The sequence below is a fragment of the Mytilus edulis genome, chromosome 14, assembly GCF_963676685.1.
Source record: "Mytilus edulis chromosome 14, xbMytEdul2.2, whole genome shotgun sequence".
Taxonomy (NCBI): domain Eukaryota; kingdom Metazoa; phylum Mollusca; class Bivalvia; order Mytilida; family Mytilidae; genus Mytilus; species Mytilus edulis.
In genome coordinates, this window is record NC_092357.1 from 14,550,978 (window position 1) to 14,576,984 (window position 26,007).

Here is a 26,007-nt window from a genome sequence, read left to right on the forward strand (position 1 = left end):
CAGCAAAAAGAACTCTTCTGTATTGAGGTAATATGTTTCGTCAAATTAGAAGCCATTTTAATTTCCTGGCGTTGAAATGGAACATTGTTTGTCGGTGAAAGATACAGCTTCAGAAATATTAAATTGTCAGTCAAATATAATTAAAGCAAAGAGAAAACGTCTAATATTCTGTTACAGGTCAAACAATGACAGAATATTTGAATAATTACTCCGAAAATGCGACAGCACCCATGTTCATTGGGAGATATCATCTAATTATATTTTTTTCTTTAAGAAAGTAACAGATTTTTGTCTAAGGACATTTTTCTAATATGACAAAGCATTGGCGTTAGTCGACGCCAATATAGAAGTTAACAACACATAATTATTTTGACAACTGGAAATTTCCTGGCACACATACAGACATTTAAAAAAAACCCTTCAAAAGGTCAATGAAGGGTCGTATGATTTTATGCTCTTCATGATTCGGTAAATAATTTTACTGATTTCACACAAAGGGCTAAGAGACGAATCTGGGGGTCAATTGTCGATAAAAAAAATAAACAATATTAAAAATTTATTAAAATTGGCGCCCCGGAATTACATATGGAACCCCATTTTAGGTTTCTAAATTAGCCCTTAGATTGGCCAGTGATGTAAATATTAAAAAAAAACCGATATAGAATGTAGCATTAAAATATCTGAACTTAATGATTTAAAAAAAAGGCTAGTAATTTCAGTTTACACCATGTATTCTGTTTTTGTGATACATCAAACTTGTTTTGGTAAATTCTAAAAATATAGAATTTGTAATCTTGAAAAAAAAAGGTTACTGGTTTAAGCTCTCTCAAGCGATTGAAGTAATGTTTTCTCTCGTTCAAGATTGAGTTTATTTAAAAGTCTCCATACTATTTTATATATATATTTAACTTTTGTCTCTTTGTTGTTAATGAAGTTCAATTCCAATATCGCTCGGAACGTTATATTACACATATTATTCGAATTGTATAATAGTATATATATTTTTTTACTAATGTTTTTCTTCAGATTACTGAGATACATGTATCAATCACATGATTGTTTTTGTCCAGTCGATTGTTTACAATGAATGTCATGTTCAGTATCCATAAATGACATGAAAATATGCTGTATGAAGATCAAGATTATATATGTACATGGTACAAGATTAATAAGATAACGCGTGTACATGGTTCAAGACTAATAGAACACATGTATCAATGAGAAAGATAACGGAACTAATATAAGAATAATATACATTCATCCCTTATGTGCATGCACCATCCATAGAATAAAGATTGATTGATTAATTGCTGGTTGCTTTACGTCCAGTGGCAAATATTTCATGCATATTAAGAACGAGAACAAAACAACAATAAGTACAATAGATAGGTCCTTCTATAGAGACAGTCGGGCACGAATGTAGGGGAAATGAGGGTACATTGGATAAGGAAAGATATTTAGACTTGTAACAGGTCACAAACGAACCCCCAAGGAGGTTTGGCAAGTGTTAATAACGTGCAAAGAGCGTGGCACTCTCTTTGCATAAGGCATTCAATTTGATAGTCCCGGCCCATTCTGACTGAACGTGAGAATTAAGAAACTTACAGACAAGATCTTTATAAAATAAGACAAATACAACAAAAATGAATGTATACGTAGTGTACGAAAAAACACACCAAATTACAATGAAGGGTAGAAAATAAAACAAACTTAACATATACCAAAATGTTAAAATATTACATTTCGCTCGCCCTAGAAGTTCTTAATGCGCACTGCAATTTTGTAGTTTAGAGATGATTTTTCTACGTAAAATATCAACAATTTAAAATTAGTCTCACGTTAAAGTATTTCAACATTAAAATTCTATTAAATAAATCAATAATTTCATCAACTTGCAGAATATTTTGTGCGCTACTTTATGGTATCATGGTCAATAAAATCACACAAATATTTTTTGTTGTCCGCATATTGATGACTTTGTACAGAATTACAAATGTTTTTATTTGACTCAGAAAAATAAAATTCAATTGATGAAATATTTAAATAGAATCTATAATCGCCAACAATAAAGAACTGCAGACACATCATATAATATATCGAAAAGGTTGAAACAGTGAAACATAAATTAGCGAGCAACGGAAATTTGTTTTTCGTTATTTTTTTTAGAAAAACCAAAAGAACTACATTGAGTTAAAAAATGTGTTTATATTATTGGACTATATTTTTTTAAATATTAAGAAGGTAGAACTTAACTATTCAAGCAATTAACTAGTGAAAAAACATGGTTTTGAATCATTTCATTTTTCACTATCATTTCTTTCTATCCCTATGTTTGTGTGTTAGTGTTTGTGCTTTTTCTTTCTATTTTGAATAGTATCAGTGTTCCTATATATTGATGTTTCCAATCAAGTCTTCAAAAAGTTATTTTAGTCTATTTCCCGCCATTAACACGACTTAAGATATCGTGTGACTTCCCTGTATAGGATTAATAATCTCTTTATAGAAACTGATATGTTTAAATAAACATCTTCAGAATTACTAAGAATATCTAATATTTCCCATCATGCAATATTCTCGTATATTAATGACGTAATTATTATATTTGACGTTTTCTGTTAAGTCCGGGAGATATGATTGAATACAAATGCTACCAGAAGGTGTCAAAACTATTATTACATATTGACTTTCTAGCTTGCAGACGACAATTCGAGTTTCTTATTACCGTTTGGATTAAGTCTTTTTTACATGTCGGCTGCGATTTTCCTATCAAAATTAATTCTTTCTTACGCCTAATGCTAAGTCTGACAAGGAGTAAAATTAAAATGTAAGAAAGTTTGTAGGAATCGTGGTTATTGATGTGCGTTGAATGATACAGTATAAATGCATTCTTCTTTTTTTACAAATGAAACTATATTCGTTAGGATGCTTAAAAAGTACAAATACATAAATCTATTAATTAATCTTATTTTAAAAATGTATTTATAAAAAAATCGTTGCTCCTTTTCATGCTATCTAGATCTGCTGAAGAAAAAGTAATGTCGCTTACAATACACATAAAAACATGTCGCTTACAACACGAAACAAAAGCACACAAAGCATACATCTATCAATTAATCTTATTTTGAAAATTTATTCATAAAAATCATTGCTGCTTTTCCATGTTGAAGAAAAGATATGTCGTTTACAATGTACATAAAACAAGTTGCTTGCAACACGGAACAAAAGTATTGAGTAAATTTCTGTTTTATTGCTGTTTAAGAGTTGGTATTATATAATTATGACAAAAGAATGAATAGAAGTAAAAAAGATGCAAGTCAGCTAAATGGATGTCGGATAATGCCCTCAGAAAGCAATATATTCCTTGCTAATGATGATTGTATTATATCTGGAGCACTTTTAATAAACCAAAGTTCTGTAGATTAAAAATCATTTTAAACAGTTTGCAATTCAAATATATGTTGAGATTACTAAAGTTCAAGTTTAAAAAAGCATTCTTCAATAATTAAATCATTTTAGAAAATTAAATTTGTATAAAATTATAAAACGAAAAAATATTAAACACGTGAATTCATTTTTAAGTGAGCATATTCAAATTTTCCGGAATGAATCGAACCTGATTTTTTTACATTAAAGCTATAACCATAAGTAAGGCAAGAGTATTGAAAACAATCAAAATATTGGAGTAGCCAGCCCGAGTCAGGCCAGAGTATTGAAAAAAATCAAAATATTGGAGTAGCCAGCACGAGTAAGTCATGAGTCGTGAACAAATCAAAATATTGGAGAAGCCAGCCCGAGTAATGCCTGAGTATTGAAAACTAATCAAAGTATTGGAGTAGTCTGATACATAATCTATAATTCTTGGCATTGTTAAAAGTTTAAAAGAAGGTGTATTGATTGACATGTTTCTATTTAAATATTTACGTTGGCGTGGTATTATGTTTATCTGTCAAACTTGAATTGCATTGATTTTGGTATTTTCAAAAATTATCCTGGGTGCGTTTTAATTGGTGAAAATCCCCAGTTTTTAAGTCGTTGCACGAGACTTTTGCAAGATTGTTACTTATTACGGTATTATAACGATATCGAGGCTGTTAAATAGGATTAACAGAATTATTTAAATATGACACACTTACAACTGAGAAGTTAAAGACATTTGTATTGTAAAATGTACATCAACTTTCATGCAATTCCATATAAAAATTAAAACAATTTTAGCACCAATTAACCGCTTGAAGGCTATTTATTATCTTTGTTCACAAAAAAGTAAAATAACAAACAAACAAAAATGCCTCACTGTCAATGATGTTCAAAACGGAAAGTCTTTTATCAAAATGAAAAATCAAAACCTTAGTCGCATCAAACAACTGCCAAAGTGCTAACTTGGTACAGACATTTCGTTATTTTGTAAATAATGGATACAATCTGGTCTTATAGTTAACAAAACCTCTCGCTTGTATGACAGTCGCATAGCATTCTATTATATTGACAACAATGTTTGAGTAAAACAAACAAACAAACATAGCCGCCACATTGCAAACATGTCAAATTCTACAACTTTAATTGTAAAACGCATATGCGCTAATAAAATAAGTATATTTTCTAATCGCCAGGTAATTTTGTATACTTTATCGAAAGAGACAGTAGATATTTTAACAGCTGTTCCAGGAAAATCATACCTGAAAGTACTATTATAACATGCAGTGGCGGATCCAGGGGGGGGGGGGGGGGGGTCCGGGGGTTGGAACCCCCCTTTTTTTGGCCGATCAATGCATTTGAATGGGAGCATATAGTTGGAACCCCCCCTTTTTTTAAAATGGCTGGATCCGCCACTGACATGATTTGAGTTGTTATTATATCCTATATTAAGAAGCAATATTGATTAAGTTAAATGGAACTTGGCAATGATGAGCCAATTGTTAATTTTCTATTCCTTTTAATGATGCCCGCTGGTTCGTATTTATTATGTTATTCATTATGAAGCAAATAAATTTTGATATTATCGAATTTACTCGAGGCACCAAACGATACCATATAGACTTCCGGTCATGAGTCCGAATATGACAGGAACGGGGTCATAATTATTTCACCCATTTATACTTCAATGCTTCATGATGTCTTTGAGAATTCTTGAAGGGCTATGCCCGGTATTTAAGAGAGCAATACTGGTTTGAGTATTGAGGATGTTCGCTTCACTTATTTTTTTTTTAATTTTTAGTCAGATAGTCAGAATCCTTTGGTTTTAGTCATGTTGTTTTTGTGGTATAAAAGGGTCATTTTATTCACTTCCTGATATAGTAATGAAAATTACCCCATATAAACGATTGTATATTTTTAATATTCCAGATAGTCGTGCTCGAATTAAGAACAACATTAAGATTAGAAGACTTTGAATATGACGTCATATGAAACTTATATCTCCATATTCAAACGAACAAACATTCGAGCAGTCGAAATCGCTTTTCAAAGTTGACAGAGCCACAACCTTATGTGAAACACAAATAAGAACTTCAAGATACAAAGAAAAGAAGTCAATCAAGGAGGGTAGAAAGAAAAGAGGAAAAAGCAAAGAACTGTTATAGTTTAGTTAACGCATCAATGTAAATATAACGGAAATTGATGAGACTGTCATCAAAATGAGAGGGTTATAAAACCAGGTTTAATCCACCATTTTCTACATTTGAAAATGCCTGTACCAAGTCAGGAATATGACAGTTCTTGTCCATTCCTTTTTGATGCGTTATGTTATTTGATTTTGCCATGTGATTATGGACTTTCCGAATTGATTTTCCTCTAAGTTCAGTATTTTTGTGATTTTACTTTTTTATCTAAAAAAGGACTGATAAGTAAAGATGAAGCAACATGCACTTTAACAAATAAATTCATGCATAGTTGCAGTTTCTGTTTCTAAGTTAATGCTTTAAAAATATATATTAAGCTCTATATAGATTTAGTCACAATAGATTCCCTTTATACAGTTATATATGCCCTTTACGTAGATTTCTCTTTTATCAGCTTATTTCTCAATCAAACAATCGCTAGAATCCATTCTTTTTTTAACTTGAAATTCATCAATATGAAAATAAGATATAAAAGTTCGTTTAAATTGACAAATTACATTATACAGTGATGAAATAGACCGCTACAAAACAGAATGATGATTTGATTCTTTTATCCAAAAGATCAAGAAATTCTCTAGACATTTAAGGAAACTAGACATAATTGTTCATCGGAAATGATTTACCCATAGACACAAACCGACAGAATAGAGAATGATACAAACAGTAAAATGGCAACTATTTCATTCCTAAGGGAGGTAATTTCCGATATCTAAATCTCAGGGGAGGTAATTTTCTAATATTCTCTAACCCAAAAGATAAGGCCACAAATCAGTGTAAAACAAATTTTATCAATATTAATCTTAATTCAAAATACATTATGTTATAATTCTTCGTTTTTGTTACTCTCCAGTGTATATATGTCGATACTTATATGCATAATGAAGATTTCACTTTTTTTCTTTGTAGAATCTATGAAGATTAAATCTGTCAGCACGGAGGATTCATTTATTAACAATTTCAAGTACTGTATGAAATTTCTGACATTTTGGAAAATGGCACAATATGAATAAAACTATTTTTAATTTTACTTTATTACGCCTGCATGTTTACCTAAATACACACCAGTGTGACTCCGAATGGCTCTATTGCACTTAACAATAGTAAGTGAAAAAAGGTCAATAGTCATGCTAGTAGGAACAAGATACATGTATGATTATATATGCTTCAACAGACTACATGTAATCCAAATTCAGAAAAAGAATTCAGTAACAACTATTGTAGGTACGCAAAAAAAGAATACTTTTTTTTCTACTATAAATACAAACCATATCACAAAAAATATCTGAAGAACAGTATAAAAAAATCGAACTCCAAAACAAATTCAAAAAGTAGAAGTCCATAAAAACTAGCCAAAATTAAACGCTATCAATTAACGGAACAAATTAAAACCAACTGCCTAGACCTGACAGGGTACATGCATTTCCCGGAAAAAAATGGTGGGTGAAACTAGATTTTGTTCTTAGTAGTTTTCTTTTAAACGGTTAAAATGTTTAGTTAATTAAGATCTTTTACATCAAAAGTAAGTGCACATATGTCAGTGTAATGTAAGCGGCAACAATTACATATTTTACGAACATGGTTGACTACCTGTAAGAAGTGTGGGAATTATACTTTTTATATGCCTATTGAAGAACCATGTAAAATGTGATTCGTGGGCTGACAGTTTTAATATCTTTTAGGGTGCATATGTATGCTTAAAGTCATGTAGATTTTTTCATATGGACCTTTACCAAATGAGATAAAAATTCTATAGAAGGCATTATCAAACTCATGTTTAAGGAGATAACTTCCGTCGATAATATCCTATATTCTATTGTAAAATACATGCCAATCTATATCTGTCCTGGTAAGGCTGTAAATAAGAAGGATTATTATTCCTTTCATCATATATTTACCCATAATGCAACTAATTGACAAATATAAAAATAAGGAGATGCGATAGGATTGCCAAAGAGACGACTATCTACCAACGTTCGGCCTTTAACAATGAGAAAAATCCGCATCGAATGTTGTCTACATGTCAATCGCTTAGAAAACAAAATACTTTTCTACATTGGCTAGAGGTATAGGGAGAGGGCTGAGATCTCATAAACATGGTTAACCCCGCCGCAATTTTGCGCCTGTCCCAAGTCAAGAGCCTCTGGCCTTTGTTAGTCTTGTATGATTTTTGATTTTAGTTTCTTGTGTATAATTCGGAGTTTAGTATGACGTCCATTATCACTGTACTAGTATACATATTTTTAGGGGCCAGCTAAAGGACACCTACGGGTGCGGGAATTCTCGCTACATTGAAGACCAATTAGTGGCCTTCGGCTGTTGTCTGCTCTACGGTCGGGTTGTTGTCGCTTTGACACATTCCCCATTTCCTTTCTCAATTTTAGTTATTGTTACAGTGCTATGACTGGGGAAAGGGAAATAAATCGAAATTATTCTGTTCGTCATAAAATATGGCTGGTTAGAAGAAAGCCAATAAATCGATCTATATAATAGGTTAATAACATAAAAACTGGTGATAAATATCAAAACAGGCCAAGTTAAGCAATATTGGAAAGGTTGTTTAAGAATATAATCGGGGTAATATTAGATAGTTGTCATTTTGTATTAGCCGTAAATGAAAACAGCAGTCAATTGGAAGGGAAAACCTCCAGTGTTTGATTGATTAGTTTTTCTCCATTATTGTCAGGTGTAAATGGTCGATTCGACTCCTTTTCGCCATTGAAATAGTGGACTGGGAATCGATTCTTCAAACAGCTAATAAATAATCTATTAGAAACCCAATTGGTTTTTTTTTAAACATAAACCGTTTTCATTTCTTTTTGTTCTTAAAATTTCGCGAGAGTCGTTCCCCTTTGGAAGTTTCTTTTAATTTTTAAGGTAAAAAGTAAAATCACATAAATACTGAACTCCGAGGAAAATTCAAAACGGAAAGTCCTTAATCAAATAGCAAGATCAAAGGATAAAACCCATCAAACGAATGGACAACAATTGTCATATTCCTGACTTGGTACAGGCATTTTCAAATGTAAACTTGTTTTCTTTCACTGTCTTCTTAATATATACAGTGAAACCTGGCTAAACCGAATCCTGCGTAAACCGAAAACCTGTATAAACCAAACATTTTCTAAAGCACCGTCATATCAAATTGTATGCGTTGTGAACCTGATAAAACCGAACACAATCTTAAGTCCCGAAGAGGTTCGGTTTAAACAGGTTTCACTGTACATACACAATTCAATCCAATATGGCCTTTTCCTAAAAACATTTATTCTGAATCCTTGTTTGCCCCATACCTTATAGTGTACATTTTGAAAAAAAGAATTTGCTTGGTCGCGTTGAAAACCTAATGAAATAGTTCGCCCTTTGCACGATAAAAACATTCTGACTCAGACAAAAAGCATAAACCCCCTTCAAGTTAAATGGTTGCTCCCTTACGTAATGTCTTTTTTTAAAACTTTTAACATGTTAAAATCTTTCTATTCTTTTTCTTCATTTTTCCAATACTAGTTATTAAATTGGTAGTAGTTTATACCTGAAAATACACATTGTGCACAAGAAAACCATAACAAAATGCGTTTACAAATAGTATCAATCTGCTTTAAGAAAAATAGAAATTAAAAACATTAAACAAAAGGTGATGAGTCTATTGAACGAGAATCACGTGAGAAGAGAGACAATCGACGTGAATTGACGAGAAGAGAGGCAATCGATTTATATAAATAAGATGGAGCTGAACACTCAATTCAAACTGAATTTAATAAGACGTTAACAGTATAATCAAATTAAGACGAGCCAAACCAAGTTGTAAGAGAGTTACGATTGACATGTTGACAGCCCTTAAATAGATTTATTATTGCTAAATTTAGAAAAAAAAGTTGATTTGTTATTATATCGCTAATTTGAAAGAATATTCGTACTCAGAAAGGTTAGAAAAATGAAAGAAAGATGATATTATCTAAACTTATTATATTTTTTTAAGTGAGTGATTAAACTTTAACCATTACAATCAGTGGGTTTTTAACCTTAACAATTATAATAGATGTTTCATTGGCAAAACTTCGGTCACTTTTAACCATAATGATACCCTTTTCAATATGAATTAACCATTAACCTTTTTTCATTAGCATACCTACTTCTAGTAAGTATTGTTGCATCAAACCTATACTTATGGTACATGCAGGTACACCTGGAGATTTTTTCTGTTGTAAAATCTGTAATTTCTTTTAAAATTTTTACATATTATTTTGAAAGCCAATGAATTGTTTATCGGATCTAGATCTTTATTGTGTTCCTATTGCGCATTCTAAATCGTTGGCAATTACAGTTGTCGTATTAGTAGAAACATTGCATAACATATTCGGATTCGCACAGAACCTTATAAGAGAGCAACCATTCAACCTTAAAGAGGGGAGTTTATGTTTTTTTTTTGTCAGAATTTACTTTTCTCTTAAAATGCAAACGTTTTTTTTTTAATTTTACGACGCTATCTATCGTTTTTTACACAATTTAAGGTATGGGGAAAATCTGGATTCAGAATATCTACTTGATCACAATAGTTTTACCACTTAAATTGGGGAAAAAACAATTAATATGTATTTCGTTATCTGTGCGCACAGATACGCTATTATGAAACCATCATGCCAGGGGAAAATCATCAGATTTATGTAGTAAATATTATCAAAGTCCTTTCTTTCTTTACGCCACTTTCAGATCTAATGGTATATCGTGCAGGCTAGTATGGTAGTCGAAGCCGAAGTTCCCAAAGATAAATCGATCTTCGGCAGGAACATGACAATCCTCGTCAATTAAAACTGGATTCGAACTACAATGTTCGAGCTCACAAACAGGGGCTAGTGATACAGAAGTTAAAGTACTTAGACCACTTTGCAACGAGGCTCCTAACATCATTGATGATTAAAATTAGAATTAAAGATCAAAAATATATTTGTATACACATATTTTTTAAAGGTTGTTTAGTTTACAAATCACATGTTCCAATGAGAGACATCAATTATGACGTCACAATGACAGGTTCATTTCAATGTCACGTGAAAAATCATTGCTAAACAAATCATCACGTGGTTTATCCGTTCAACTGAAGTCATGTATCACAACTCTTTATTATCGATATGGGAAAATGAGCAATTTCTCGTATTGTTTAATCTGGAATTGAATTCGATATCTGTATAGATCAAATACATATTTTATGATTTTATGACCTATGTTTGACAATTATAGGGGCACTTTACAACAGAAGGTTTGTACGTTGAGGAGAATGAATTTGTTATAATTTATCGATAATGACCAAGTTTTATGATTTGTTATAAAGATTGTTTTGACGGAGTTTTTTGGTGTGTGAACTTTGCCGACTCAATCATAAACTCGATGTAGTTCAAAGTCATAAAGATTGCAAACCATTCTCTCTGATACTGTTTTATTTGCGTTGTGTCCTCTGCATAAAAAACGTATACTTTGCAAAATCTACCTATTGCATTCACTGTTAATTTTTCGGAACATGTATGACTTATATGCTATTGAACATTTTAGAAACATGTCATGCTCATACTGTATCGGTACAATTCGTTTATAATCTATTGAAATATTAATTATATGTATCAACAAATCTTAAGTTTGCAAAATTAAGACGAATAACAGCAATACACGCACTGTCCTGTTCTGTTGTTTTTTGTTTTTTTTGCTATGCTCATGCTGAATTCGTGGCATGGATATACAAACATTTTCTATTATAACTCAAATTATTGCAAATAATGAAGCCATTGTTTGTGTGAATTTTACCATGTAAATAAAGCCATAACCAGTTCAAAGCTATATCTTATTCAAGGTTTCGCAAATGATGTAAAGAGATTTTGGAATAGAAATTTCTAAAAATGTCGATCAATTTAAAAAAGATACATGTATGCTGTTAAACATAGTTAATACTATTTAAATATTTTATGATACTTTTGTATAAATCTTTTTACAATAAGTAGAAAAAATACGCCCTTTTAATGCATTTTCTTTTAGATTTATTAAAGCTGGATGACTGCTGTCCTTTCATTAACCAACATACACATCTTTTCTTGAGAAGCCTTTAAGACAGCAATCTGATTTGTGTAAATTTACCACAAATCAGTTCCACGCATCTTCTAATTCCTACTTTCTGTTCGGTGGTGAAATTTGACACCTTTAGTGCATTAAGTTTTGAGAGAATATATTAATTCAATAATTTAAACCTTAACTACTACCCTATATAGGATTGATGTTTCTAGATTGTATTTTGTTGTCTTCTATTTAGAAAAACCTTTAGGAATTTTTGGTCATATATGCTCTTCAGCCTTGTTCTTTTATTTGGCCTATTTAAGTTATTTTTATTCATGTTATTCGAGCGTCACTGATGAATCTTAAGTAGATATACGCGTGTTTGGCGCAAGTACAAAATTTCAATCCTGGTATCTATGATGAGTTTCTTTACTTTACAAGTAAAAATTAAATAAAAAAATCAATTTCGCTTTAAATTATTTTGACTTAATTCAAAGGTATGTATATTTTAATAGATAAATATAAAGATATGCAATGATGGGCAATGAGATAAGTCTCCACCATAGATTAAATCATGCAGACGTTAACAGCAACGAGCCACAGTACGGTATTCAAAAATAGACAAATCAACTGGCAAATCATGGCTAACCTCACACCGTATAGCAGGCTTTAAAGTCCCCGAAATGACAAATATAAATAAATTCATCCATTGTATCAATCTATTAATTATATATATAAACATAGTCTTTGATTGATGTTTTATCAACTAATAGCTAGTTTTATTTACAAAATAATAAACGACAAACAAATAATATGAAATACAGCAACAATCTACAACCACTAGATTAGATGCCCTTCACTTAGGACAGGAATATACAGACTGGCGGGGTTAAACATAAGCCATTCTCACAGAAACTGCAGGCTTAAAAGTAAGATTTCATTTAATTTTAGTTTCTGCTTTTTGTAAAGGGGTGTCAAACGGTCAAAAAGTACATAATAATGGAAAAAGATAAATCATTATCCGAATTTTTTAACGAAATTTTACTTTCATATTGAGGTAAGTTCGAAATAATTGTACAGCGCTATGGATCTATAATATATCTAGATGAGTAAAATCGAACATACCGATTTTCCCGCGCTCAAGCTTCATCATAGTTTTGTATGCCAGACTTATTAACAGAACAAATTAAATTAAACGTTGAGGAACGTTTCAATGTTTTTTAAAAACTTTTTTGATGTGAAATCTGTATTTACATTACAAAACAAACAAAAAGTCGAAAATACCGCAAAACTTACCTTAGTAAGTTATAAAAGATGTATCTTTTGTGAGTGGAAAAATAAAAGCGTAAACTATAAAAGTTCAAGTTTTGTCAGTTAATTGTCATAATCGATTTGATTTTTATACAAAATTTAATGTTCTTTTATTTACAGACATGTACTTAAACAAAACACTGAAAAACCGATACTCATATAGATAATCATTGCATATGGATAAAAGGTAAAATCAAAAAAATACTGAACTCCGAAGTAAAATTCAAAAAGGAAAGTCCCTGATCAAAAGCTCAAAACGAAACATAGAAACTAAAGTAAAATTGACTAAGTAAGAGACAAAAGAAATGATTTACCTGTGGATTTTTTTCATATCCTTTTTCATGGAATTCATGAATGCTGGTTCCCTTCTAAAGAATAAATCAGTTTAAAACTATATGTACGCTTTCCATATTCGTTGGTTTTATTTTGTTTAGAGACTATACATACAAATGCCAGAAATTCACCAACCCCGTTTCCGGTTCTATATATTTGAGAAGTCGTAAATGGGTATTGTCGTCAAATATAGCTTAAATCAATTACAATTTTCTCTCTTGATGTCTTCATTAATTTCACTAAGATCCTTACGCAAACCTTAAAATCTTATCACTAGACAAGTACAATTAAGATCTTACAGGATTCAAGCTTTCAAAATGGAGTGACAATCATGTAATTGATGTCGAAACCTTTTTCTGATTTATATAAATCGTCAACAGCTAATGACTTAAAATGGCGCGAAGTTTTCTTGATTGGATTTATTGTGGTTTTGGAATTATACAACGTACAATTGTAGAAATAGAGAAATAAAACATCAAACTAATGATATATAAAATACGTCCTTGGTCAAACAAAACGGTCAATTTTATGTTTCATTCAAATCTCCGATGGTATAACAGACATAAATGTATTAAGGTCTGAATGGTAGAAAAAAAGGGTGGCACTCAGTGTCTTGTTCTGTGTAATATTTAGGACATTTTTCTGTATTCTTTACTTTTTTGTCCATTGTCCCTTTTTTTTGTTGCAACTCCTTGTTTTGTAATCTATACATTTATGTTCATTTGTTATGTTCAATTAACTACATCCAGCAGCTCGTTCATTTTTGATGTAAGTAAAAAGTAAAATCACAAAAATACTGAACTCGGATTTTTGTATATAATTGATTTACTGTTGTTTTTTTCTAAAGTTCAGTAACAAATAGTTGATGCCAATTCAAAACGATGTGAGTGAAGAAAAATACACTTGAAAATATCATTGTCAATTTTAATAAGAAAAAATAAAATAAAAATACTGGTTGTTTTTATACTAAAAAATCAAAATACGGCGTTTCATATTACAATTTATCACATTGTAAAAGAACTGATTGCTTAAAAGGATATAAGGGAGAACGTTCAAACAAACTTTTTATTCACCGTTTTGATTTTAAAATTTGATACAATCAAATGTGCATTTCGTTAAATCTTGAATTACAAATCGTTAAATCTTGAACTGCATACATATTTGTCTTTATCACTTCCATTCGTATCGGTAAATCACTTCTCATTTTTCTGCACGATTCTAAATTGATCTTACATATTAAATAACACAAGATATAATATTAAAGTCATTTGAGACTATTTTTCAATTAGCATGATATTTTCTTTCAACTTAGAATAATTTCCCCTGTGGTATTAAAGCCTTGTAGAAAGACTGCCACTCCATTTAAAAACATTAACTGCTAATATTGAGTATACTAATATAGTTAAGTGAGCAATACTTGACCATTACAAATATAACATAAATGTCTGTCAGTAAAGAAAAATATATTTTTATTTACGATGTCAATCAATAGCGCCTTTTTTCTCTTGATAGTGGGCGCATTTACTCAACGCTTCGGCAATGGTTTCAAACATTAACAAAACATCACAAAAGTACTAAACTCCGAGGAAAATTTAAAACGGAAAGTCCGTAATCAAATGGCAAAATTAAAAGCTCAAACACATCAAACGAACGGACAACTGTCATATAGGGGTACAACAGTCAACATTGTGTTATAATCTTAATCACTATAAAAGCAAAATATTTGTAGCATAATGTCATTCTAAATTCAGACTTACAAACATTACAAGAAAAATATACTGCAAAAGGTGAAGAAACAGTCCACAAACCACTATATAGAAAACAAAAGTTTGAGATAACAAATTGACTACAAACCGAACTAAAATCATTTTGTTTTAAGAACAACTGATTAGCTTATTAAACAAAAACTCAGATCTAAAGAATAGGGGGCGAAAGATACCAGAGGGACAGTCAAACTCATAGATCGAAAGTAACTGACAACGCCATGTTAAACAAAGATAACGACACACAGACGAATAATAGTGCACAAGACACAACATAGGATTATGTAACTGCACTAAGAGTGTTAACAAACATGTGAGTTTGACTGTCCCTTTATTATCTTCCGCCTCTTTTTTAATAGAACATCCTTAGTTTGAGTAATCATATATACATGTGTCGTAATTAAATACGAATGTTGTACGAGGAACACGGACTATGGTTTAACACAAAGACTTCTACCAATAGTACTATTCAGTGAATGGTTTATTATCTTTTAATTGTGCATCAATTATTAATCTGTTTTACAAGCCTGCCAAAAGTTAACCCATAAGGGAAACACTCATTGTATTATCATGTTAAATAACATTTTGTTAGAATGGTTTTACCAGTAAATTTTATCGTCAGAGGGATTCATATCTTTTACAAACAGTTATATAATTAAAACCCGAGAATAGGCAGAACCGCATTTTTTGAGAATATCCGTCGTTTATGTAAAAAAATAAATTGACAACTTTTAAGATATGGTGATGTTGGAGTCAACTCTGGTCCCTGTTTATTGTTAATTTAGAAATTATTGCTATCATTTATTATTGTGATTTTTTTAAATGGATGGAAAATGCGACATTGACCATTCCGAGTTAAAGGAAATCCCGCATACTGATATATGTATACTATCCTAGTCGCATTATTTCAATTAATGAAAACCTTGCAATGACTTCTGAATGCACAATTACTACTAACCGAATGTATGTGTTTGAATTCACTAGCGATATGTCTAGCAACTAGATCTATAATGCCAGAATAAACGTTTAACATATACAGTGTTTAAGGAGACCACTAGCGATATGTCTAGCGACTAGATCTATAATGCCAGAATAAACGTTTAACATATACAGTGTTTAAGGAGGTAGACCTTGGTACAGGGAGATAACTCTTTAAATCAGTTATGTGTTTGTAAAAGTCAAGTTTCCTCTATGAATTTTAAGCATTTACCTGAAACAGATTAAAAATAATCTATGTAACCTAGAAGCTTAGAATATATTTATGAAAATGGTTGACACAAACGTACTGATGATTTTAAGAGTTATTTCCCTTAACCTAGGTCTACCTCCTTAAGGAGACCACATTTGTCTTTGTATGCGTCATTTAGTAGTATCAAAAAGCTCTTAAGATTTAATTTCAATTTGCATATCTTATCAGTCTATATACATGGATTTTATTTCTTTTAATTTCTGCATTAAAAATCAAACACAGTCAAAATACTACCATATAAATCTCTACATCATTAAAAATCAAACACAATCAAAACACTGCTATATATGTGAGAAAATAACTAGAAATGGAGCGCCATCTATAATCATTATCACAGGAAGCGATGAGGTAATGCGCACTTTGTGGTTTTTATCTCTTCCTTATCAAACATGCAAATCTATAATAATGGCTTCAGATTTACATTTATTCTTTATTACTCTGTAAAGAAATGCATTAAGCTGAGATATATCCATCCCTGTAGGCCATATGGTATCATTTCATAGATTATCATTCCCAACGACGCTACATTTGTTCTCTATTCAGAACTAGGTAGATCCAGTCAGGCATGCAAGATAGATGAATTCTTATATTCGGCCTGTAAATCGCCTTTTCAGTTATGCTACACACTTTGAAAATTTGAAAAATTAAATTAATTTGTACTTGAATTTTAAAATATTTGATTTTAACTTTGAATCACATAAGTTTGCTATAAATAAAACATAACAAGATACCATTTTTAGGTATAAATCGAATAATACAATAGGACGTCAAAACTTATAGACAAACACAATTTACATTCGACAGGAATATCAAAATATGTTTCACTGTTTAATTGAACAACGAACATTCCTTTAACAGATGGACATAGCTTTGTTACTTTCTCCATCACTTCTAAAAATACAATATTAACATTAATTCTACATATTTATGGATATAAGGTCAATAGACAGAAATATCATGTACCTAAACAAAATCAGAATCAATTTCATATTGCAACCGACTGGTTCAACTTTACAAACGTATATGGGTCTATATTGTACGCGCGTCTGTCGTATACAGTTTTAACCCAGGTATCTATGATGAATTTGTACATTGTATTGATGAATTCAAAACTCAAAACTCAAATGGCAAAATCAAAATCTCAAACACAACAAACGAATGAACAATAACTATCACATCCTAACTTGGAACAGGCATTTTTTAAGTTAGAAATTGTGGATTGAACACTGTTTTATAACTAGATAAACCTCTAACTTGTATAAAAAGAGGAACAAAAGATACCAAAGGGACAATCATTCAAACTCATAGATTATTGTCGCATTATATTGACAACGATTGTGTAAGGCCTTATAAATCGTGTACGTTATGGATCATCCTCTCGTTATCTATCGTGTAATATCATTCATGACGTAGTTGTACACTTTATGAATCATAACTACTTTCATGAAAAATCGAATTTCGATCTATCAGTACTACAATAAAAATCTTCTGTAATAGACAATGTTTATTGTAGCTTATAGAATCTGACTAGTCAATGAGGCTCCATCGGAAACGTTCTAGTTATGATGGTTATAATGGAATGCAAGGAATTGAAAATAATACAGTTGTCAAAGGTACCAGGATCATAATTTAATACGCCATACACGCGTCTCGTCTACATAAGACTCACCAGTGACGCTCAGATCAAAATAGTTATAAAGCCAAATATATTAGTAAATTAAATTGAGAATGGAAATGGGAAATGTGTCATAGAGACAACAACCCGACCATAGAACAGACAAATAATGTTTCAGAATATCAAAGTAAAAAAACCATTATAAATTAATAATTGTCTAATTTAATAATAATAAAACACCCACAAAATGTCATCTAAATTTCCATTTAGATAATGTTTATTACACTTTCCAGAAAAGTTGAAAAAAAGTCGTATTTTGTTTAAGCAGATTAAAAGTTGGAAATTTACCATATAATAAAAGTGTCGAGAAAGACCTCACCAACCAACTATGATGAAAAAAAATTGGGGGGAAAAAGAACGTCAAAACCATCAAAATCCGTATCCCCTACAACCCTAGTGCACTTGGAACTATTATTTATTACATTTCCGTGCAACGTTGACAAAAGACATGTATTTTGAATATTTGCTACTTAACACACTCGACAGGAGCCTCACTTGTATGATAGCTTCAATCTATTGTCAGTTATGGAATCTGGCATATCTAAAATTGTTTTATGGAGGTCAGTGTTTTATTATGAGTTTCTACATCCCATTACAGGACCACTTACATTAAATGTATTTGTACAAAATAAGAGGTTCAAACTTTACCTAAATTCGAATGCCATGCTCATATATAACTATACTCAGGAACTGCATAAAAGCATGTACACATATTTAAACAAGCTGAAACGGAATAAGAATCACACGAAAAGTTATTACAATACCAGAACACTATTTTATACGAAATAAAAATTGAAAAACGCCATCGCAAAAAAAAACAAAAACGACGAAGAGCCGGGCTAGTCCTACCACTTGTATGACAGTTGTCTATAGTTCGTTCTATTATCAAATTTGGGTGAGCAGCCCAAACAGAAATACTATGTTAATGTGACTTTAATTTGGAACCATAAGTCAAAACTGTGTTAATATACATTACAGATATACATCACAATTGATTCAAAAATAGTTTAGATTTGAAGAGATGACAAATCAATCAAACGACAGACACTAACCCGTGTAATATTTTATTTTTATTTTTAATTTTCCTTCATTTCAGTCATTCAGTATATATGCATTAATGCAATCGATGGTCTGGTATCCTTAATCTAATGTTAAGACATTGATTCCTAACTTTATCTTTATAATTCATATAATATCTACAATTATACAATTATTTATTGTCTTATGTATTTCTCTTTTATAATAATTATTTTTTGGTTATATTAGTTTCCATTGTTGCGCATGTACGTATAATTTTGTTATATTGGAAACCTATAGCTTCGGTTTTGCAGAATCAGTTTGAATTTTTGATAGTTTATGTAAGGATACAACTTAAATAATAATAAAAAAGATATACTAGTAAGTCTTTGTTTGGTATAAACGTATACACGAAAATAAAGAACAAATGGTACTCTTATAATAAGTAATTTTCTATTCATAGTTAGTGTTAGCATACAAATAATTCCTAATTTTGAGTATTTGTTTTTTTTTTACAAAAGTATAAAACGCTTGTAAAATGGAATTGCTACGCAAGACGTGATTTTCGTTTACACAGTATCACTGGAGTCAATTAAGTTGTAAAGCCAAATGAAATACGATGATTTAGACAATCGGAAATTAAATCCATGAAAGTTGAATATACTCAAAGGCCATCTATACCTGGGGGTATACCACACTAGTGTTTCGAAGGATTATACATTTTGTGAACGGAAAATATAACAGTAACATAATAAAGCAGAAATCTTAATAAGTTTCTAAATACAGAATTAATACACTTGCGTATATCACTTCAATAAGTTATTAGAATAAGGAACTAAAAAAATGGAAATGTGTTAAATCAAGAAGAGTAAAGAGGTAAAGTAAAGAAAAAAAGGATATTGAACTCTCCTAATTGAATACATTCACTGACTGCCTAAAACATTTTCAACCGAGCAAATGTATTGAAAGAAAAGACATAAAATATTTCTAAGAATTTGACATTGTTCACAACCCTATCCGTTGGTCTCTTGTGGATAGTTGTCTCATTGGCAATCATACCACACCATCTCCGTATTCTTATACCATTAAGCAGTTGTTATTTTGTGTAAATATAATAATTCAACTTCACATTAAATTAACTCTTGTGTGACTTTGGCAATAATTGCTTCGCGTTTCTTGAAGTTTTGCTTGTAGTCTTATTGTTTAATGTTAGTTCAATTTTTTTCTTGTGTCTAACCAAGGAGTTTATTCTGACTGTGACATTTGATTTGGCCTTTCAATTATTTAAATAGAGCTTCACTGACACCTCCTTAGTAGACAAAACGCGCGTTTAAAGGTACCAAATTAGAAACCTAGTATATTTAATGGCGTACACCAATATAAAACATATTGTAAATCATAATATATCTTTCAAATATTTCTTGCATCTTATATTTAGGAATAATACTGCTACATTATCAAAAAAACTATTTAATTAATTATTTTACTCATACATATTAATAGACGAATATGTAAAATTGGTGTCTAATAAACTTTCATACATCATGTAATAACATTGACGGTACTAATTTTCTTGCACCAGATGCGCATTTCGACAATACATAGCGATTCCGATTTTGTTGCAAAAATGAGTTTATTTCATGTACTATATTTACAATGAAACAATAGTCTATATTAGATGTTCTATATCAATGATTGGGGTTAAAGGATATGAAGGAGTTTGAATAGTTATCAAAGGTACCAGGATTACAATTTAGTACGCCAGACGCGCGTTTCGTCTACATAAGACTCATCAGTGACGCTCATATCAAAATAGTTATAAATCAAACAAATACAAAGTTGAAGAGCATTGAGGATCCAAAATTCCAAAAAGTTGTGCCAAATACGGCTAAGGTAATCTATGCCTGGGATAAGAAAATCCTTAGTTTTTCGAAAAATTCAAAGTTTTGTTAACAGGAAATTTATAAAAATGACTACATAATTGATATTCATGTCAACACCGAAGTGCTGACTACTGGGCTGGTGATACCCTCGGGGACGAAACGTCCACCAGCAGAGGCATCGACCCAGTGGTGTAAATAGTTATCAAAGGTACCAGGATTACAATTTAGTACGCCAGACACTAAAAATATAAGTGGAATAAGTCGAGAGGAAATCGGATACTTGTTTTCACCCTTGTTTACTCCTAATTTCATTTGTATCTTTCTAAATGTTAAGATTCTTTGTTTATGTTATTTTGAACATGTTGTAAAAAGAAAATGACAAGTGTATTTGCTTTATTATGCATATATTTCATATCGATGCAACTATTATGATCAAAAGTTAAAGAACAATGTTAATTTGAATTGTTTAAGAATTGTTAAATAAGTGTTTGCATCTCACATATCTTCTCAAAAAAATTGTGGTATAAATGAATTATTAACCACTGAATGAAAAATTATGTAGGTCTAACTAAAGAAAATATCTATAGATCTATAACACTTCAGAAAGGTACTTCACTAGGTCGGTCAATGCCAAACTAATAGATGTACGAAGTTGTTAAGACACATTGACGCGAATTGCAGTCGTTAGACAAACCAATTTCCGACCTATTATGTCACAATTGCAACTTGTTGGTCTAACATTACAAACAATCTTTTTATATCCATTTCATATGACATATTTTGATAAATTAATGGAATCGTATTTCACAAAACATATTAATTATATTCATACACTGATCCGAAGCGGAGATATTGTCCATTTTAAATGAGATGCCTTGATTATAAAAACCCTAATTAAATTTCCCGCGGGAAATTAAGGCGGGAAAAATCGTTTCATGATACAAAATTATTATTTCATGAGATTTAAATGAGACGTTTCTTATGAAATAACATACAAAAGCAAATCATCTGCTTATTATACTTGATGACTGCGGGAATAAAAAACTTGTTAATTTTATTCCCATGATAATCATAACGATACATTTCACAATGCTTGATAATTAGCATTGGTACTTTGCCGTTGGTAAATGGACAACTTCAAAAACCATCATTTGGAAGTTGGGAATTGTTCTGCGGAGAATTAAAATACCATAGATGTTTCAATCTCTCAGGATAACATTTTATTTGGAATTTCGCTAGTTTATGAAAATGGCACTCTTAAAATCATAAAAAAGTAAATAACAAAAATATCGAACTTCGAGGAAAAATTCTAAACGGAAAGTCAGTACGTAAATTGCATATGAAATGTATGTTTTGAAAGTAATTATAGGTGTGTGATTCAAACACATACGCAATATGTTTTGTAAAAATTAATAAATATTGAATGAATTATTTCAGATATACCCATAATGAAAAGCATTGTCTCAATACAAAAGAAATATATTTAATCCCAAAAAGTGTGTTGCTACATTTCCCGCGCTACAATCATTTCACAAACACGGTCGAAATAAAATAAAGTTTTGTCGTGAACTATTTACCGCACAATTGCGTTTGCATTCCATAGGTATATATACAGTATTTTTTCCAAGCTTTCATTTTTTTTAGGGAACTACGGATTATCTTTGGTTATAGCCTATCTTTTAGGATAAATAGAATCAATATAAATAAATAGAAGATTTCGAAAGTTAGAATACAAAACCATATAATATCATAAGCATGTTTAAAAGAAAACTAAAAGAAAAAAAGGGTACACAGAATTTATCGGTAAAAACTAGCAAACACCGTAAAACTAAGTTGATCCTGAATATTAAGCTATTTTCATTTCACTGGTATAGGGCTAGGAGTAGGGTTAGGATTATGAAAATGAAGAATAAGATGACAACTAATAACTCATTACAACGTAGGAGTACAAAAATGTCAAAACGACAAAAGACGAGATTTGAATAAGTCTCATATCCGTTACTCTATACTTTGGTATCAACATAAAAAAGTACAGGAGAAAATATTCGTTCTTTATACTGGATATCTTAACTTTACCAAATCAGGTTTATGACAGTTGTTGTCCATTCGTTTGACGTGTTTTATTTTTTGATTTTGCCATTTGATTAGGAACTTTCCATTTTGACTTTTATAACGGAGTTTAGTATTTTTGTGATTTTCCTTTTTATAAAGAACAAATTCAGCTTGCTAGTTTAGATGTTCAACTGAGCATACTTCTTGAATGCTTACCACCATTCTTTCCACAGCAAACTATTGCCTTTAAGCATGTTTGGATGAGGTATACTCAACCAACGATGTTAATCAGTTGTTGATTCTCAAATATTCTAAAGATCTACTAAAAAATCAATCACTTGTTGCTTATTCTTTAGTTTTATATGTTGTGTCATGTGTTCTATTGTTTGTCTGTTTGTCTTCTTTCATTTTTAGCCAGGCGTTGTCAGTTCATTTTCGATTTATGAGTTTGACTGTCCCTCTAGTATCTTTCGTCCCTCTTTTACAGTTTTTCAAAATATCAAAACGTTTATAAAGTTAAGCTCAGCACTACTATTGCTCATGCTCAATTGAAAGACCGACTACATATTTTTTTCTTTTAAAAAATGGTCATCAAAGACACAAATTTCTTAAGGTCATGGATGGTGATTCTTTTCTAATAATCATTTTGAATCCATCGACCAAAAAGACGGTATCATTAAAATGTTAGACTATTTGTCCAGCAACATATTCGGTGAGTTTGATGGATGTGTATTTGAACAGACAGGAGGCATAACAATAGAATTTGTCTGTTCATCGCACCTGACGACTTGTTTTTGTACTCATATGAAGTAGACCCCATACAAAAGATTCTGAAGGACAAAACAAAGAATTTTTTATTACCGTTCTATAATTTCCAGTTCAGATATATTGATGATGCTTCGTCTAGATAAACATGATCATAGTGGAAATAGATGATGATATCTTAACGAACAATGTTCCTTCATATGCAGATCTTTTTCATGGTACTATATTTACACAATTGGAAATCTAATTCCGCTTTCCCATTGTCCACTTCCCATTTTTCAACAATTATGTATCCTCTTCCTTGTTCGTAGGCATTTATATGTATTTATATATATACGTTACTCAAGTGAAAGCTATCAAAGTAATACGTTTTGATCTGAGCGTCACTGATGAGTCTTATGAAGACGAAACGCGCGTCTGGTGTATTAAACTACAATCCTGGTATCTTTGATAACTATTTGATTGAATTTCACGCAATGTTTGTCTCAATTCACAAGCGACATATTTTGGTCATTGTAGATCATAAGAAGAATAGTCATTTCATCTACAGATTTATAGAACCCCAATAGTGCACTATAGAAATGCGTTCGGATTCGCATGACGGATAGACCATGCATAAATACAGATACTCTGTCCACGCACCTGGTCTCGCACTGTTTTAAATTCATGCAATTCGCCGTTTCCGAATCTTATGCATCCTGGGTAATTTTTTCAAAAGTGTACACCAAAACATCTTGTTTGGTAAAAAATGTCCTAAACAATGGAAATTTAACCAATGACGTTACGTTATTGTCGTTTTGGGGTACGAACAATGAAATTACCCATTATTCTTTAGATTCTGAAACGGCTAATTCTGTAAAGTTCCTTTTTTAGCTTGAGTTTTGTTTTCAAATGACTGACGAGATCATAACATCGGTTAATCGCATCTGGCGTACCAAATCATCAACCTAGTATCTTTTTATGCGGTTTATTTTAAGTTAGCTTGCCTTTAATTTTCCACATTCATAATAATTTATGTCCAAAAAATGTTAATACATATCGATATCAAACAAAGGTGGTAAAAAAGCTGTCAGGAATAAGAAACTACCGTCAACTACTTGTAGTTAGGTCAAGGTCAATTCAAATGATTGGTAATTAATCTGATTGGAACAAGCACTTGATCATATAGTTTGGTTCAAATTCAATTGTTCTATACAATCCTAGCTATAATACGATGTTTAAACCTACCATATTCTTCAGGAAATGCAGTTGTTAATCACTCGTTCCATGAGTTCATAGCGTTTATTTGTTTTCAGTTTTTACGGACTTCATCTTTTTGAATTTACTTAAGAGGTCGTTAGTTTTGTTGTATTTTTTGTAAGAGATACTAAGACCGAGTCGGGTATCTACGTTTTAAAAGGAGGATATAATAAATAATGAAGACACAAAAACAGCAAACATCACAAAGCTTGTTACACAAAAACATAATGACAATACTATAAGATAAAAGTGAACGCAGTTTTCTTTAAATATCGTCATAATGAAAATCGTGTTTCAACATGTAACCATTCATTTGGAGAGGCAATTTGATGATGAAAGCGTGCTAAGCATAGACACGGTCCGCATACAAATTTGCATATACTGTATTAAACATAAAACTAACTACAAGTCTATTACAAATACTACTACCACTATTTATTTTACTCGTTGCATTATTGCTATTATTCAAGCGAAGCAAGCACGCTTTGAAAGTTGAGTTATATAAAAATTAAAAGTAATGAATTACAAATAAAACAGTTTTAATGATAATAATTGAAATATCTCTGTTTTGCAAGACCAGTATAATAGTTTTATACCTTTTTTAATTCACTGAGCATTCCAAAAGACATTACACTTTCAGGGGTCATTTTAAATGTGGTTACAAATCAATAAGACTTACTTTGAGTAATCGTGCATGGTTGCTCGTACCCGATCGTTCACTAATCCAGAAAACTTCCTTCTGATAACAATTTTCATTCAAATCCAATTGCACAGAAAATCCAGTAAAATTCCACACATCTAAACTATGTAAATATTTTTGTGAAAAGGAAAAAAAGTTCAGTTTATCAAAAAATCAAAGAATAACAGAAGAATCGATGATTTCGTATCCTCGTGTTGGACTATAATTAAAATAACATTTATTGGAAAAGACTACAGTGCAATAAATTCTCAATTAATGCTATCGACAACTTCTTTTGTTCACTGAAAAAATACAGTGCGCTTATTTGACTCAGATTTATCCTTATGCAATCAATGGCATATAAATCGCGATAAAAATAAACGTTTT

General features: G+C 31.0%; 1 protein-coding gene across 1 annotated transcript in view; it reads right to left on the reverse strand.

Moving 5' to 3' along the window:
* The window catches only part of LOC139503897 (innexin unc-9-like), a 107,749-nt gene extending 81,990 nt beyond the window's left edge, over positions 1 to 25,759 (reverse strand). Inside the window, exon 1 of the mRNA XM_071293895.1 lies at positions 25,621 to 25,759. Within this exon, the coding sequence (XP_071149996.1) occupies positions 25,621 to 25,697 (77 nt within the window). The 5' untranslated portion in view covers positions 25,698 to 25,759. The remainder of the gene's footprint in view (positions 1 to 25,620) is intronic.
* Positions 25,760 to 26,007: the final 248 nt, after the last annotated feature.